Source organism: Camelus bactrianus, chromosome 6 (genome assembly GCF_048773025.1).
Source record: "Camelus bactrianus isolate YW-2024 breed Bactrian camel chromosome 6, ASM4877302v1, whole genome shotgun sequence".
NCBI lineage: Eukaryota > Metazoa > Chordata > Mammalia > Artiodactyla > Camelidae > Camelus > Camelus bactrianus.
Window position 1 is genome coordinate 86458161 of NC_133544.1, and position 16757 is coordinate 86474917.

The 16757-nt window shown below is 41.3% G+C and overlaps 1 protein-coding gene across 1 annotated transcript in view; it reads right to left on the minus strand.

Moving 5' to 3' along the window:
• The window catches only part of MYO1E (myosin IE), a 190495-nt gene that overhangs the window by 85577 nt on the left and 88161 nt on the right, over positions 1 to 16757 (minus strand). The window contains exon 5 of the mRNA XM_074366210.1: positions 2049 to 2136. Within this exon, the coding sequence (XP_074222311.1) occupies positions 2049 to 2136 (88 nt within the window). The remainder of the gene's footprint in view (positions 1 to 2048; positions 2137 to 16757) is intronic.

Genomic DNA, 16757 nt, shown 5'->3' on the forward strand with positions numbered 1-16757 from the left:
ACGCAGTCCAACATGGCGGCTGCTAAGCACGTGCAGCACATCCCAGCCGAGACGAGCTTTAAGTAACACTGGATTCCCAAGATTTAGGACCAAAGAGAATATAAAATATCTCATTAATTGATTAATGATTATATGCTGAAATAATATTTTGGATATACGGGAGTACATATATTTTAAAAGATTAATTCCATGTGCTTCTTTTTACTTTTTTTTTTAATATGACTACTGAAAACTCGGAAATTATGCGTGTGACATGCACCATCTTTCTACTGGATGGTGCTACACTAGATCTTCCTTTCATTGGGTAAAGGCAGCCCCCTAAGTCCCTTCCACTCTACATAAGGAATTCTGGACTCTGCCTTAAGCTTTCTCATCCCCCAGGACATGATGGAGCACCACTGATTGAGGAGACAGAGCCATAATAAAGAGAAGACTGATGTGTCATTTTTTTAAGTCAACAGCTGACTACGGCAGTAACATCACTTCTTGGATGATTCTAATTAAAAATTTAATCTTTAGGGGGAAATCTATCCTGGATCATGATTTCTAACAATAATAATAATAATAAAAAGTTCCCAGCTGTCCGTGCCAGTGATGAACACGAGTTTGGGCAGCCCCCTGTGGACCTTACCCCCCAATCACAATCAACTATTGCTCTTTGGGGAGGAGTTTCACCCATTTCGGCTGATGCTGATTCTGCAACCACAATGAGTAAAACTAAAGACAGATGACGCTGTGTCTACCGCTTTCTTCCTCTTGAATCTGTCCCTTCTCTGCCCATACTGTATTTCCCTCCTTTTTCCTTTCTTTCTCTCCTGTGTCCTCATTCTCTGGGTCTCCCCACTTTCCTTAACACTCTAATTCTCCATTCTTCCTTTCTCTGTTTTCCTTTTTCTCTCTATTTTTAAAATACATTTTTTAAAGTTTTTGTAAATTTTTTGAATTTGCTATTTATTCACATAGTTCAAGACATAAAAGTTTCACAAGGGTGTACACAGAGTCCCAGCCTCCCAGGTTCCTCCCTGAAGACATCATTGTTATCAGTTTCTTGTGTAGCCCTCCAGAGCTGTCACATATATCCAAACAAATACAAGCATTATAAATATATGTTCTCTTTTTCCTCAAATGGCAGCACATAATAGACAATGTTCTGAACCTTGCTTTTTGCACTTCATGATACAGCTTAGAGATCAATTCCTTTTAGGACACAAAGCTTCATTGTTTATGGCTGTGTAATATTCTAGTCTATTATAAACCATAAATTATTTCACCAGTCACCGACCGATGAACACTTAAGCTGTCTCCAGCCTTCTACATTATCAAAAATGCCACATCAAAGAACCTTACACATGAATCACTTCACATCCATTTAGCACACCTAAAGGATAAATTCTCTTCAGCAAAACTGATGAGTCAAAGGGTGTATGCATATAGATTTGATAGATTTTGCTAAAATGCCCTCCACAGAAGTGTGCTAATTCATGCTCCTACCAATAATGTATGAGAGGGACTATGTCCCTATATTTTTACCAACAAAACACGACAAAAATTGACGTCACTCCGAGAGTTAAGAAACAGTTCTTCAATGTAGTTTTAAGTTGTATTTCTCTTATTAGCGTAAGGATGAGAGTATTTTCATGCTTTATGAGTCATTTCTATTTCTTTTTCTGTGAGATGGCTTTCATGCTCTTTATTTTCCTTTTGGATTTGAGAACTTTTCATTGATTATATATAATACTCATTAGATATTAGGCATCTTCATGTCATAATTCTCTAATGTGCTATTTCTCTGCAGACTTCAAGTTTCTTGGTTATAAAACCAATGTCTTCTCTGTGCAAGAAAAATTCTTTCTTAGACAGTAAACGCACGGGAGGGTATAACTCAAATGGCAGAGTCCTGGGTTCAATCCCCAGTACCTCCTCCAAATATAAATAAACAAACCTAGTTACCTCCCCTTCAAAAACAAAACAAAAAAACAAAAACAGCAAACGGAGCCTCTCCTTTCACAAAGTACAAAATCTCAGGATGAGCCACAGCATGAACTCACCTGGACCTTGGGGCCTCCCCCAGACACTCTGGAGATGTAACTCATGATGTATTTGGCAGCCACCGTCTTTCCAGCACCACTCTCACCGCTGAGGAAAGAAAGACAAAAATACCCAGCCATGAGGCAGTTCACGACCAGCTCCCTCCTCCCCTCTAAAAAGATGCTGCCCCCCCCAATAAAACAGAAAACAAGCAGAGAGGAATTCAGTTAAAAAAAAAAAAAAGCACAATACTAGTGAGAAAGTTAAATCACAACAGGACAGGTCACCCCCATGACTTGTATGATGACTATTAACATGGTGTGTGGGCCAGGGTCCTGATAATCATCACTGTGCACAGGACAATTGGGCATTTTAAACGCCTGATAAAGGGGAAAGGATCAGGAATAGTACAGAACGCCAGAACGATAAGAGTGTACAGATTACAACTGACATGAAGATTGTAAACATGGGGGGGAAAGCATATAAAGTAATGTTAAGTGAAATAAATCAGATTCAAATGACGTATAAAACAGGGTTTCAAAACGGTAAAGAAAAAAAAAATTAAACATAAGAAAAAAAACAGTTAGAACTACCACAAAAATATTAGCAGAGGTTTTGGTAAAGGAAAAGATACCACGGAGACTTCTTTTGGTTTATTATTTTCCAAACTTAAAAAAAAAAAAAAAGAAAGAAAGAAAGAAAGAAAGAAGAAAAAGAAAAAAGAAAAAAAGAAAGAAAGAAAAAGTAGGCACTCTCAGGTTTCAGACCATATGCCCACAACTGATGCAAGCAAGTTTATTTTAGAAGTTCTAAAATTAAATGATGAGGTAGTATTAATCACATCCTGAAAAACAAAGACAACTTCCGTTTGGTGGCCTTACTGCATGGGGAAAGCCTTTTGTTAACAGCATACAGTTGCATCTTCAAAATACCCATTTCTTCCTTCAAAATCCCCTTCGACCGATGATGACCTCAGTTCAAAACATGCTTGAGTCAGTCAGATTTCTCATTTGTCTAACGCTAGCCTTTGTGTTACCATGATGGAATTAATTAGATGAAAGGAATTTGTAGCATGTAAAATAATGGTGGAATTTAATATGACAATTCAGGTTGCTGTGAGTTCATGAGACAATATTTTTGTTTGCTATTGAGGATCAAAAATTTGGGGGTGCAGAGCAACTGTTCTATGAATACCCAAACTAGTGAACTATTACCAATTGCTTGGGTACTCAAGAAAAGAGGAAACACTTGTTTAGGGTCCAACCAAGCCAGGTGGCCCCCTACCACCAAAACAAAACTGACATAAATTTGGAAATAGTTAGATATTTCAAAATGAAACAAAAAAGGATGAAAGCAGCCATCATAGCAAAACTCAGAACTTTGTTGAATTTCACTGAACTAAGATGCTAGATGTTTAATTAGAGAGATGATGGGGAAGAATGAGGGAACCGTAATCTGTGAGGGCCTCTAAAGGTCTGAATCCATCTATTCAACTCATTCACCCACCTGGTCCTCAGCTCCCGACTCCCAGGTCACATGAATAGGGAACCCAAACTGACATAAGATACAGCAACAAATTGAAAGCCAGTGAGTCTGGGATGGTGTGTCACACTGTTTACAGAGGACATGCTTAATCACAAGCACAAGTAGGCAGAGTAAATATTTCAGTTTCACGAGGACGTTATCTGTTTAAACGGTCCATGTCATCAGATGATTTATAAGCTAGATCAGTCCAGGGTCAAAACATGCCCCCTCGCTCATTTGAAGCGTAGGTTTTGTCAACAATGAAACTCCACTGTATAATGTTGTAAATAATGTGAACGCTCAAGAACACTGGAAAGTCCAAGGCTACCATGGTACAACCACCGAATATAATATTCCACGGACATGGAAAATAATCAGAAAACTACGTGGCAACATAAAGACAATGTAGTTAAGTTTAAGTGGCAACATAAGCAGAAGACATTGTAACTGTAACATGATTACAACTATGCAAAAATAACTGCATGGAAAGAGGAATGAAACAAGGAAAAAGAAATTATTTCTGACTTGTTGGGGGGCTGGTATAGGGATGATTCTTGCTTCTTTTGATGTGATTTCTCTTAATGTTTAAAATTTTGAGAGAGGCAAGTACACATATATTTCAGATTTTTAAAAACAGCATTTCCAGAAAAAGCGGGATCTGACATCATAATGATAATCAACACTGATTAATTTCTTTAAATTATTATATTTATCGTGAGTAAACAACTTTTGTATTTAGAATTCCTTAGAGAAAGCTATGTGTGTGTGAAAGAGAAAAGAAAAAACAACAAAGCCTATTAGACTTATTAAATAAAAGTATAGTGATGCCCCCATTGTATCTTTGGTTAATAGTGTAATCAGACATAAAATAATTTGTGTCTTCTGTTGGAAGCAAAAAAAAAAAGAGAAAAGAATAATAACGGAAAGTAGTTCATTTCATGTATTAAAATAAGTATGCCAGGTCCAATAATAGGACATCCACGTTCTTGGTAACTGTGATATTTTTCAGAAGACTTAAAATAATTAGTTCTGGCTGCATATTGATCAGAATTTTCATTTCTTGGTTTCAATTTACAGACACTTAAAAAGAAGTCTTATTGATCCGAGGCCGGTAATTTGCTCAGAATATGGTACAAGGATGGAATGGTACATACTGAGGCTTACAGTATATATAGCCATAATTATACTGGCCCTTTCAGGATGAGGGGAGAAAAAGAGCTTCTCCCCCTGGACTAAAACCCAAGGTAAATGAATGTGAAGGTATCAGACAGATTATACAGCACAGCTAAAATTACCTGCTTTGCATCTCTCAGCAGTCACAGCATTTTGTTCTGCTCATGTTACAGGCAGCCTTTCTTAATTTAATTGCCTTCACTTGACTTCTAATGTGGACCAAAAAATACTCTGCAAGTGTATGCGCCTTCCGATTGGAAAAACACCCCAGTGGTCCCTCCATCCAGCAGCCCATCAGAGTCATCAAAGTACTTCAAAAAATGCCTACGTTTGGGCCCGTCTTCAGCCTTGCTGAATGCCAGTCTCCAAGGACAGGGCCTAGAAATAAGGATTTGTAATCAACTCCCAGCACTCACATAGCCGGCTGGGAACACGCTAAGTACATTTAAAATAGTCAGGACCGACTTCATAGGAAAGATCAATTCAAATAGGAAACAATGCAATGTTTCTGTGTGCATTAGTTATACAAATGGAAACACAGGCTAACATTTCAAAGAAATGGAAAGAATGTTCTGGGGGGAAAAGCTATTTCCAATGATTCATTAATACTTGGATTCGAGGACTGTAATTGTTTTTCTTAGCCTGAAGAATGTTCCTCACTTAAAAATCAATAGTCTTTTCAATTCACTTCAATTGATTGTAGTAAATGTAAAAATATTTCAGTCATATTTTGGGGGGGAGACAGCCCATAGATGAAGTAGTGAACCAGCCACTCCTATGGTTGCAAGATTCACCCATCTACTCCCACCTCCCCTTCTCGAGTCTCAAAATCTCTCTGCTGGTTCCCACCACAATAGCTCTTCTTCCCTTATAACTGACCAAGTTAATATAATTGAAATACTGCCTTTCCAACTTTATATTTGTTTGCACTTTATTATTACCTTTTAAAATGCTTGATATTCAATATTATATTAGTTTCAGTTGTACAGCATAATGATTCGGGTTTTTTGCAGATTATATTCCATTATAGGTTATTACAAGGTATTAGGTAGAAATTCCCTGTGCTACAGAGTAAATCCTTGTTGCTTATCTATTTTATGTATAGTAGTTTGTATCTGTTAATCCCATTCTCCTAATTTGTCCTGCTCCCCCTCCCTCTCCTCTGTTCACACTTTAGAAAGGATGAAAATTTTAAACAAAAATTGTATGTGTGTTTGTTTACCCAACGTTCATTGTCTAAGCACCTCCATGCGCCAAGTGCTAGGCTGGAGGCTGGAATGAGATGTGTCTCCTGCCCTGGAGGAGCGGGCACAGACCCTTTAATAACACTGGGTTGGGAGAGGGAAATAGCTCGGTAATAGAGCACATGCTTAGCATGCATGAGGTCCTGGGTTCAATCCCCAGTACCTCCAATTAAAAAAAAAAAAAATTAAAAAAAAGATTCTCTTAAAAAAAAAATTACCGTGGAAATATGGGTACAGTTTTAGGGATCCCTAAGTGTGTGTCAGGAAAAGATTCCCTAAGGAAGTCACACTAGCTAAGTCAAGTCATACTAGTTAAGTCTCAACACGATGGGTAAAGTTAGCCAGGTGAGGGGGGGGTGAGGAGAGGTGCGCACGCGCGCAAGCATCACAGGGCAGCACTGCTGCCCAGAATGAATGACCAGGTAGACAATGAAGCTCCGAAAATTCCCACTGGGACCAATGCTTATCCTTTTCTGATATAGGGAAGGACATATTAGCATTGAACTTGACTCTTGTTTCAAAAGGTATAAACCAAGGATAAAGAAATACAGAGATAGTTTAAAAACTTTTCTTCTAATTCTAGAATTATAAAGATAAATATATTAGTGACTGAAAAAGAGTCCGGAAGATGAGAAATAACATCAATCCCAAAGGAAATTTGAAAGCAAACCAAAACTTTGCGGATGTGATCACTGTAGCATGCATCCACTGAGTGATTCAGGCACGCCAAGGACTGTTCTAAGGGCTTCCCGTGTATCAATCCTTTGATTTGAGTAATGGCCCTGTGAGGTAGGTTCTATTCTCATGCCCGACATTTGATGAAAAAGGCTACGGAACTTGCTCAGGGACACAGAGCTGGTGAACAGCATCACCAGGCAAGGACTTGAGACAGTCTAAATCAGGAGCCTGGGCTATACTGCTGCAGATGAAGATGTACATTTAAATGGTCAATTAAAGCCAACAGAGGTTCCTAAAGTAGCACCATGAATCGCACAGTTCACAGTATCATCCAACTTTGAGCTACTCCTGAGGCTTTACTCATACACACCCCTTTAAGTAAGGCTTCTGCCAAAAACCCCTATTATCTCACACACAGTTGGAACTAACAAAGAACAGCCTGCACCACTGTGATCACAAGACTAGACGGGATAGAGGATGAGAAACACATCAAAGCAGATTCCGGACAGCCTTCTCCAAAGACTCAGTTCACACATGCCACGCCCTTCCTGGCAGCCCTGCTGGATGTGGGGAAGAAGTAAGTCTGAAGGGACGCATCTCTGTTGCCCATCTGAAGGGTTCCAGGGCTGGAGAGAAGGCTCCGATCTGCCAGAGCCTATGATGACACTGAAAAATAAAACCTCCAGTACATGCAACGGCTGAAGGAATAAAATACAAAACCACAGAGACATGTCGAAACGACCGAGTCAATGATAAAAATTCATTAACATAATGAGGAAAATGTGAATAAGACCAAGAACTGTGATTTCTTCCAAATCAGTTAGTATTATCAGGCAGACAAAATTTTCACCTACGACCGGCCAAGAAAATGGCCCCAGGGCGATGCTCATCCTGGCCCAGCCTGATGCAGTGGGAAGAACCCAGTGTTCAGTCTGAAGATCACATTTGAGCCACAGCTCAGCTACCTAATAGCTCTGTAATTCCTTTTACAGTTACTACCAAATATTTTACATCACTCCTTAGCAGTTGAAAAAAAAAATGTTTATGTGTGTTTCCTCATACAACAGCTTTCCCTATATTCCTTTAAGGTATTAATCCCCATTTTGCAGATGAAGTGACTGAGGCATGCAGAGGTCACACACTTTAGACAGAACAGAACAACAAGTCCACCCTGTGACTCAACCCCAGCCATCTTTCCACTGCACCACATGACCGTGGGTGGTAACAGATTATTAACCAGGCAACCCGCCACCTGTTGGCTCAAAGCAGCAGAGAAAAGTGGACTGAGACTTAAAAGTGGAGCCAGGCAGCCTGGGCCTGGTGCATGGCTTTGTCACATTGTAAATGCGAGACACTTAACATGTTTCATTACCTCTCTGGGGTAATGATCTACAAAAAGGGGGGTTTCCTGATCTGCAGGAAGGGGGGCAATACCTAGTTTACTAGGGTGTAAATTATACAAGTAAAAGACACTGAGACACAAAGCAAGCACTCAAAAAGGGGTTACATTATGATTACAGATAATATATTAATTAGCTAATGAGTCAGACTTCCTAAATAACACTTCAACACAGGCTAGTAGGTAAGATTTGCAGTGACCCTGAGGGAAAAGAGTAGATTTGAGGTCCGGTTCTTCAAACCCACAGCCAGAGGGCAGTGGTCCCACAGACACCACTGTCAGGGGTGCGGGCTGACCGGGCCTCCCGACTCCAGGCCAGAGGGACAGGGAACCTCAAAGGATGCTGGTGCCGGGATAAACAAGAAACTGGGTGGACCACCAGAAACAGAAGAGTTCCAGTGGTAATAACACAAGCCTCTTGAAATACATCAAAGACAGGAAGACAGCTTGAGAGTCCACCAAACACTCGAAGGTGCTGAGGCAGAGGGCAGAGGTAATACGCAAGCCAAACATGAGAAGTGCTCTGATTTTTTTAATTGTTTAGTCTTTAATCCTTACTACTGCAAATCTAAGGGATTCCGAATCCAAAATGTCTCGTGACACAGACAGTTCAGAAATCTTAGGTACAATCGTGACAACTATCTCCTTTTCCTCTACGGTAATTCTCATATTTAGTCGGCCCCCAAATCCTATTGGTGTGCCTTCAGAAGGCCTCACATGTCTTTATTTAGTTCTTAAAAATATTTATTCAGCACGTATTCAGGATACAGCCTACCAAGACTTTGCAGGACAGAGCATCGCACTCTTCAGAAAAACAGCTGCTGAACAATGTTTCAAGCAAAAAAAAAAAAAAAAAAAAATTAGACAACACACCAAACACGAGATTCTCGAATTGACATCACATTTTTTTTTAACCAGGATAGGATGGCAAGAGCTGAAGCAGGCCAAAAGTGATAGGAATTCACTTTTGATGGCAGCAATAAAACTGCCACGTAAATGTTCTCCAAGACCCCATTAAGTCTCCACAGAGGTCAGTTGGCAAGGGCGTCAGAAACACCTCTGGCCACACTGCTAAGGTCCGGTCTGGTGCTACAGAGATGGCAGAGAACACGAGAAAAACTTGCCAGCTGTCTTTCCCCTCTGCACTATGATGATTTTATTAAACAAATTTGCATAGGTGTCTCTAGTAGGTCCAAAGGTATGACACATGTAATTCTAAAACACAAAGCTGAATTCTGGGTTTAGGAGCACAGAGGACGACTGAGCTAGGCAGACATGGGTTGCTTATCTACTGGACTTGCTACCTGTGTCTTCAGATGCTCATCATGTCAGTGATACAAATGTACCTACAGTGGTTGTGTTTTTCTGTTCTGCCTGGAGTCCATGTTCACCTCCTATTCCTTTATTCCTTCACAGGCTTATGGAATGTCATACATCAGTTTTCTCTCTGCCTTTCCAACTCAGGTCAGGCCCTCATAAGCTCACCAGATACCTGTATCCTCTCAAGAGCCCATCTCTCTTCTACCCATAGACTCATCTCTGTGAACCAGCTTCCTGTGGGATCACGTCTCTGCTCAGAGACCTGTGAGACATCACCAAGGTCTGAAGGTTTATCTGCAGAATCACCTAGTCTGTGTGACCTATCACCCAAATCAACCATATCTCCCCAAATCAACCAGTCCTGCACTGCTGCGCAAAGACTACGCGGCTATTACGTAGAAGCAGAAGTGGAAGACACAGGTATGGCCCTCAAGTAGTTTATAAGGACCACCTGTCAACGGCCATCTTCTTTTTTTTTTATTGAAGTACCGTCAGTTACAATGTGTCAGTTTCAGGTCTACAGCACAGTGTCCCAGTCATGCACGTACATACATATGTTCATTTTCATATAATGGCAATCTTAACAACCACGCTGGTATCCTCATTTTCTCCCCATCACGCAGTATGGGTTCCAGAGGCTGTCAGGCCATCGACGCTTTCTTCACCCCACACATCCTATAGGGAAGACTCAAGCCAAGTCCCAACACCTCTGTGACACCTTTGCGGACTGTTTCAGCCCAAATTCATCTCCCCCTTTTCTACATGCAAATAGCACTCACAGCTTATTGCTAGCATTTCAGCTTCAAAATTATCACTAAAGACGTATTGTATGCATCAGAGAAACCAAGAATTCTAACACGACCTTCAAGTCATCAAGGATGGAAAAACTACTTAAAATGAGCACATGCAAATTTGAAAAAAGGAATAATAATACTGAGCAGGTGGGGAAAATGAGGGGTATATAAAACATTACTGAAAGGCTGAGAATGGAGAAACCAGGGGGTTGGGGTACATAAGAACAGCGTGGGGGGGAAATAACTCCAGGCAGGGAGGGAGTGCAACCTGGGTGAGGACCGGGAGCTAGAGAGGAACACGTCTCACTCGAGGGAGAGGGTAGAGCGACCTGGCTGGAGTGGCAGGAAGTGGGGCTGGAGGGGTCCTAAGTGAGGGACCCTGGACTCTACTGTTAATGGAGAGCCACTGAGATATCTTAGCAGGAGTGGGACATCAGCTAAATAATGCCATCGGGAAGGAGCATTCGTCTGGCAACTGTGTTTGGAAGAGAGCGTTGGTAAAGGAGTAAGTTTGGGGGTAAAATAAAAAGAATCATTATGAACTTGTTAAAAGTCGAGGTACCGGAAATGTCATGTAAATGGGGCTGCCCCAGGGAGAATCTGTGCTTAAGGCAGGAGTTGATAAAATAGAGGCCAGAGACAGTTGTCTCTGTCACTACAACTCAGATGTGCAGCCGGAGCACAGACTCAGCCAAAGACGATGTGGAAATCAACTGGGGTAGCTTTGTTCCAATGCAACTTTATTTACAAAAACAGGTTATGGGCCAGAGCGTGTGAACCCCTAGGTTAGGAGAGAGGCCTCAGTTTCCACAATTGGAGTCCTTTCTGATGTCTTCATGTAATGAGCGTGTGCCCATTTGATAAAGAACGACCCCAACTTTCAGTTGAGAAGAACTCATTTAAAACTACATGGCTGGTGAGGAACATACTGTGGGGTGAACAGCAGGGTAAAAAGTAAAGCTGCCCTGTGGGCTTCCTCAGCCAACGCAGCCTTCTGTAGCAGAAGGCACGCAGTGCAAGGGTCAATACCCACCCTTAACTCCTGACACACGTCCCGGAAAACAAGTCAATCAAGATAACGAAATGGCCCACGTATGACCATCTGGTGGATAAATTCATCTTCACTTCTTGGTAAGAAATCAAGATGAACATATCAATAAGGTCAAGTTCTTTCATTAAGTGCATCTGTGTGTCAACTGTCTGTCCTCCAATTGACAATCAGAATCACTAGCCTTCTCCTGCTTTGCAGAGAGCACTGTGGCCAACAATATATAACGGATTAGGTTTTAAAAAAGCATCTGTGTTGTGGGGGGAGCCTTTGACCTTAGGAGCTCAAGTCCAGGATAATTAACCACATCGAATGTCCTGACCTCATCTCGTAGTATATGCAGCTATTAACAGCTCCATTGACATGTGGGACATTTGAGAGGTGTCACTTACGGTAGAGCACAGAGAAAAGTGGATGAGGTTTGAAATCAGTCAGGGCTAAGTTCAAATAGAGGCGGTGCCATTTACCAGTTTGAGGATCCTAGAATTCTCTTAGGCTTCATTTTCTGGATGAAACCTCAAAAGACAATGCCGACCCCCAGAGTGCAGATGAAAAGAGATACATGTAGCCTATATGGGAAGCACCCAGCAGAGGGCAGGCCTTCAGCGAGTGCATCTTGCCTGGACTTAGGGTGCTAAAGCTAAGAGGTGACTGGGAATTAGGGCTTCAAGAGACTGAATCTTGGTTCTTAATTAGTATAAGCTGGGGACCTTGAAAAAAGACACTCATGTCCTGGGCCCACCATAAATCAGTTGAAAGAGAATTTCTAGATGGGTAGCTAGATGTCTTCAGGGCACTTCAGGAATTGGAAATATTTATCCCTGCAAAGTTAAATGAGTGATCGCAAGGCATGGTGATGAAATTAGCATCTGGAGCAGCAACGCTCCCCAACCCGTCTGCCAGTGAGCAAGTTGGGGCAGCCTGAGGAAACACCTGAAGCAAACCCTGGCTTCTTCCTCCTGATAGAACTTAACCTACCAAATGGGCTGGTGGGATGAAGTGTAGGTTAATACAAGAGAGGGCTGACCTACTTAAGTCAGGGTGGGAAAATGAACAGCAGACGTGATGGGTTTTCCCCAAGTAAACACACTGCTGATGAGCAGGGTAGCCCCCTCAGGTCACTGTCGCCAGACGGGGGTGGGGGCCGTGGCATGCTGACGGCACCCACTACAGTCATCCCTCTGCTCTGAATCCAACCCTCTAATGGTAATCTGGCGACCCCCCCGGACTGTGCTCCAGGGAAATAATCAACCGAGCAGTCCATGGGCAGAGTTCTTATAAAATCATGAACTAGGGTCTAATTCACACTCCCTGGGAGTCTGGTTGGCCAGTCAGTCTACCATGAGGCTGCTCCTCTTCACATATTTTGACAAATCAAGTCCGTACATGTTTGCAAAACTCAGGACCAAGGCTCCGATGGAGGCCTGTGTTTGAGAAAGCAGCCCGTCTTCTTCCCTGATTCCTTCTTTTTAGATTCAATTTGTTACACCGATTCCTAGTTCAGAAACAGTCAGCTGCCCGTCCATCCTGTCGCCGTATCCACCTCTTTAGAAAACACGAGTAAGACTGGGAGGGAGCTATTGATAATGTTGCTTCCACGAACTGCCTTATTCCATCTAAGAGTGTGCATTTCGTGGTGATCATTTTGTAATGTACAGAAATATCACTATGTTGTGAAAAAGGAATTTGAGTGCTGTAGGTCAATTATACTTCAGCTAAAAAAGTCTTAAAAATTTTTTTCTCATCACCTTAATATAATTCTCTTTTTCAATACTTCTTTACTATAAATGTATTTGATCTCACTTCAGCTTCTTCTGTCATGATTTAAAATGCAAAAAATACATATTGTTCTGTAAACCCCAAAGACATTCCTTTCTAAAGTGAAATGGCTTTAAACAAAAAATACTTATGTACATACATTATTTAATAAAATGTTTTCTAAATCAGATAGAAAAATAAATTCATTTAATAATTTATTTTAAAATTAATAAACAAAAATAAAACATGGATTTCATCATGGAGATAAGGTCCTAGACCAAGGAAATTGGAAGCTGATGGTCTAAAAGAGCCCCAGAGTTAATTTTTTTATTTCCTAATTACATGATACTAAAAATCCCTAGTCTCTCCAGCTACGGCAGAAGCCCTTAGCACAAGGAGCAGGGTTCTCTTCCAGCCCCAAGGAGAATCGGTTTTATGTGTTTTCTGTTCACAAATGCATTCAGGCAGGCAGCACTGGACTCGGCCCTAAGGGAACAAGAATCCAGTTCTCCTAAGTCAGTAGCTGCAAACTTGGGCCTCTGTACCCTGAACAACATTTCCCTGCCCACCCGTCCCTCAAGCATGATTTGGAAGAAAGAGTTCCAAACCCAAAACCAGGAGCGGCTCAGAGATCATCTGGTCAATCAGTTCTCTCACAAATGAAGAAACTGACCAAGGCCTGGACAAGGGTTTGGTTTGCTGCCCAGGTTCGCAGAGCTGGCGAGAGTGAACCAGGGCATGCCAGAGAGAGCAAATCTCCCTTCTCAAAGCAGGGGAACCACAGCTCCTGGGGAGTTTAAAGAATTTGCACAAAGAGAGATCGGGCTTTTGCCCTCCGATGTTAGGAGGTCAGCTCCAGGGCCCTGGAATGTCTTGCCCAACAGGAGAGTCTCTGTTTGCCTGGGGGCTCTGAGAACTGGACAGTGATTTATGAGAAGAGCTCTGGAAAGCAGCATCTAAGTTCTGATCTGCAGTCTGTGAAATGAAGACAACAGACGTTAGCTGGAGACCACAGGTCAGCCATGCAGGCAGTATGTGACGAAGCCCAAATCGAAACTCTGGACACCAGAGGCTCGGGTGAACTTTCTAGCTGGCAAGAGTACTGCCAACCCACACACCATAACCGGAAGGAGGGAACACCGTGCACGGCTCCCTGGGAGGAGGATGCCCAGAAGCTTCGTGCCTGGACCTCCCCAGACCTTGCTCTTGGGTCTCTACATTTTTCTGGTTCTGCTTTCAATCCTTTTGCTATGATAAAGCTGTAACCATAAGTTCAGGGCTTTCATGAGTACTGGGAGTCGTTCCAGGAAATTACTGAAAACTGAGGGTGTGGTGGGAGCCCCTGAACTTGCAGCTGGGGTCTGAAGTGAGGGCAGGCTTGCAGAGGACTGAGCCCTGCACGTGTGAAGTTTGGCCCTAACTCTGGGGGTTAGTGTCAGACGCCAAAGCAGCGCTCTGTTCTGCCATCTCCTGTATTACAGCACAGACGCTGCAGCAGAGCTCCTTGCAGCAGGGCCTTCAAGTCTTTGCCACCTGAACAGCAGGACAGAGGGACCTTAGAAGTGGGCATGTGTCCTGCTCCAGGGCACGTGTATCCTGCAGGGACAGATTGAGGGGATTCGAGGGAGGGAGAGAGGTGGGCTGGGGAAGACGGAGGCAGCTTCCAGGCTAGCGACACTCATGCCACAAGACCATTCCCTTCCTCCTCATCTCACTAGGGGCCTGGCAGGAAGGAGACAGGGCAAGGGAAGGTATCAGAGCATGCATCCTACACTCTCTCATTTAATTCAAGTCAAGTAAACACCTCCCACCTCTCTCTTGGCCAGTGACCTCCACTTGGGGTCAAACAGAAGCAATTCCAATTAAGTAACCAAACTCATCAACACCCAAGTGTTCCTTCCAAAGGGCTTAACCTGCAGCTGATTAAGTATTGAGATCTGACTTCCAGTTTACAGAAAACTGAAGGAATGAAGAGTAATGAGACCTTGAGGAAGCAACTGGACAAATCGAAAAAGTGTCTATAGGAAAACTGGGTTGATCAACAACAACAAAAAAGAGAGGATAACAGGTTAAAAAAAAACACATAGCCAAATGCAGCCAGTGTTCCCTGACTGACATAAAATGACAAGAAAGGACATGTTTGCAACAATTAGAGAAATCTGAACACAGACTGCTTATTTTTAGATGATATTAAATTATTATTATTTAGTTGTGATAATGGTCTTAGGGCTAAGTAAGAAAACACTTTTATTCAAGAGATTATATGGAAATATTTAGAGGTAAAATGTCACGAAGTCTATATTTATCTTGAAACACTTCCATGTTCTCGTTTTATAGTTTTGACTTTGGAGCCAAGTAAATAGTTTAAACACTTATAAAACAAAATGAAAATGAAAATCTTTAAACTCCTAAAATCCAAAATGAAATAAATGAACCTATCTGTAGGTCAGTTGGTATGTTCATGACACGGAAAATAATTATTTTAAGTGACTTTTAAAACCGAGTATTTTGACTGTAACTCCTAAGGACAAAAAAGAACAACAAAGATGTTTTAAAGTGAGTTCAGTCTTGCTATGAAAAATGCTGGTATTGTTACCTTAAAGCAGTAACAGAATTACTATTTGCTTCATCCCATTATATATGCTCTATATAAAATATATATTGTTTTTTATAAGTATCCACTTATATATAATTTATACTTTTATGTACATACAGAGTATAGAGCAAATTCATCACCAGGAACCAAGGTTTATAGCTTAAGAGAAACAGAGTGCAAATATAATAGCCAAAGAAGTGAAAACCCTATAATCTTAAACACGAATTGGAAATTATCAGTATGAACTCATGTTTCATTTTGTTTTCTTAAAAAGTTCATATTCCTTGTCTTTGCCCTCTGAAAAGAACAAGAAACATTGATAACACATGGCAGTGAGGACTCGGTGGCAAGACTGCTGGTCTCTAAATACTATTTCCCATTAAAGTGAACCAGGGCTTTTTGATGAAATGGCCAATTCCAGGGCTTGGCAGAAAACATACAAGATGAACCTGGAACATCTAAAACAAGGAAACTGCCCAAGGCTACTGGAGTTGTGTCAAAGGGACAAAGGAGAGCCAATACCGATAGGACCATTCAAGCCTAAAAAAGAGACTACAACGTAGTTAAACAGACAAGGTATTTAAAATCCACTAGTGTAGAATGATATTGAAAACCAAAACATTTTACTTCAGGAGGATGCCAGGGCATCGACTCATTGCTTTGAAAATTAGTAAATAAAGACAACGTTCTTCCAAAAGATTGAAGAGGAGGGGATGCTCCCAAACTCATTCTGTGAAGCCATCATCACCCTGATACCAAAGCAGACAAAGACACTATCAAAATAGAAAATTATAGGCCAGTATCGTTGATGAACATACGTGCAAAAATTCTCAACAAAATATTAGAAGCAGACGCCAACAATACGTTAAGAAAAAGACAACAAATCAAGTTTTTAATCTAATTTTCCATATAAATTATATTTTATGGTAAACAAATAAAAGAATTCCAACTAATAAATTAATGTAGAAGGAATCATAGAAATAGAAAATAACTATTTTTCAATCATTAATTAAACAATGATTGTGAAATGAGAATTTATACTGGAGGGACCCACTGGTAACCTGAACATCACACACAGAGAGACCCATAGGCATTAAGTGCATAGCATCATTGACGGAGCATTTTTGCCAAAAAAAAAATTGAATCTGAACTTGATCAAGCTTTTAGATCTAACTGCCAATTTACAGGAAATGTA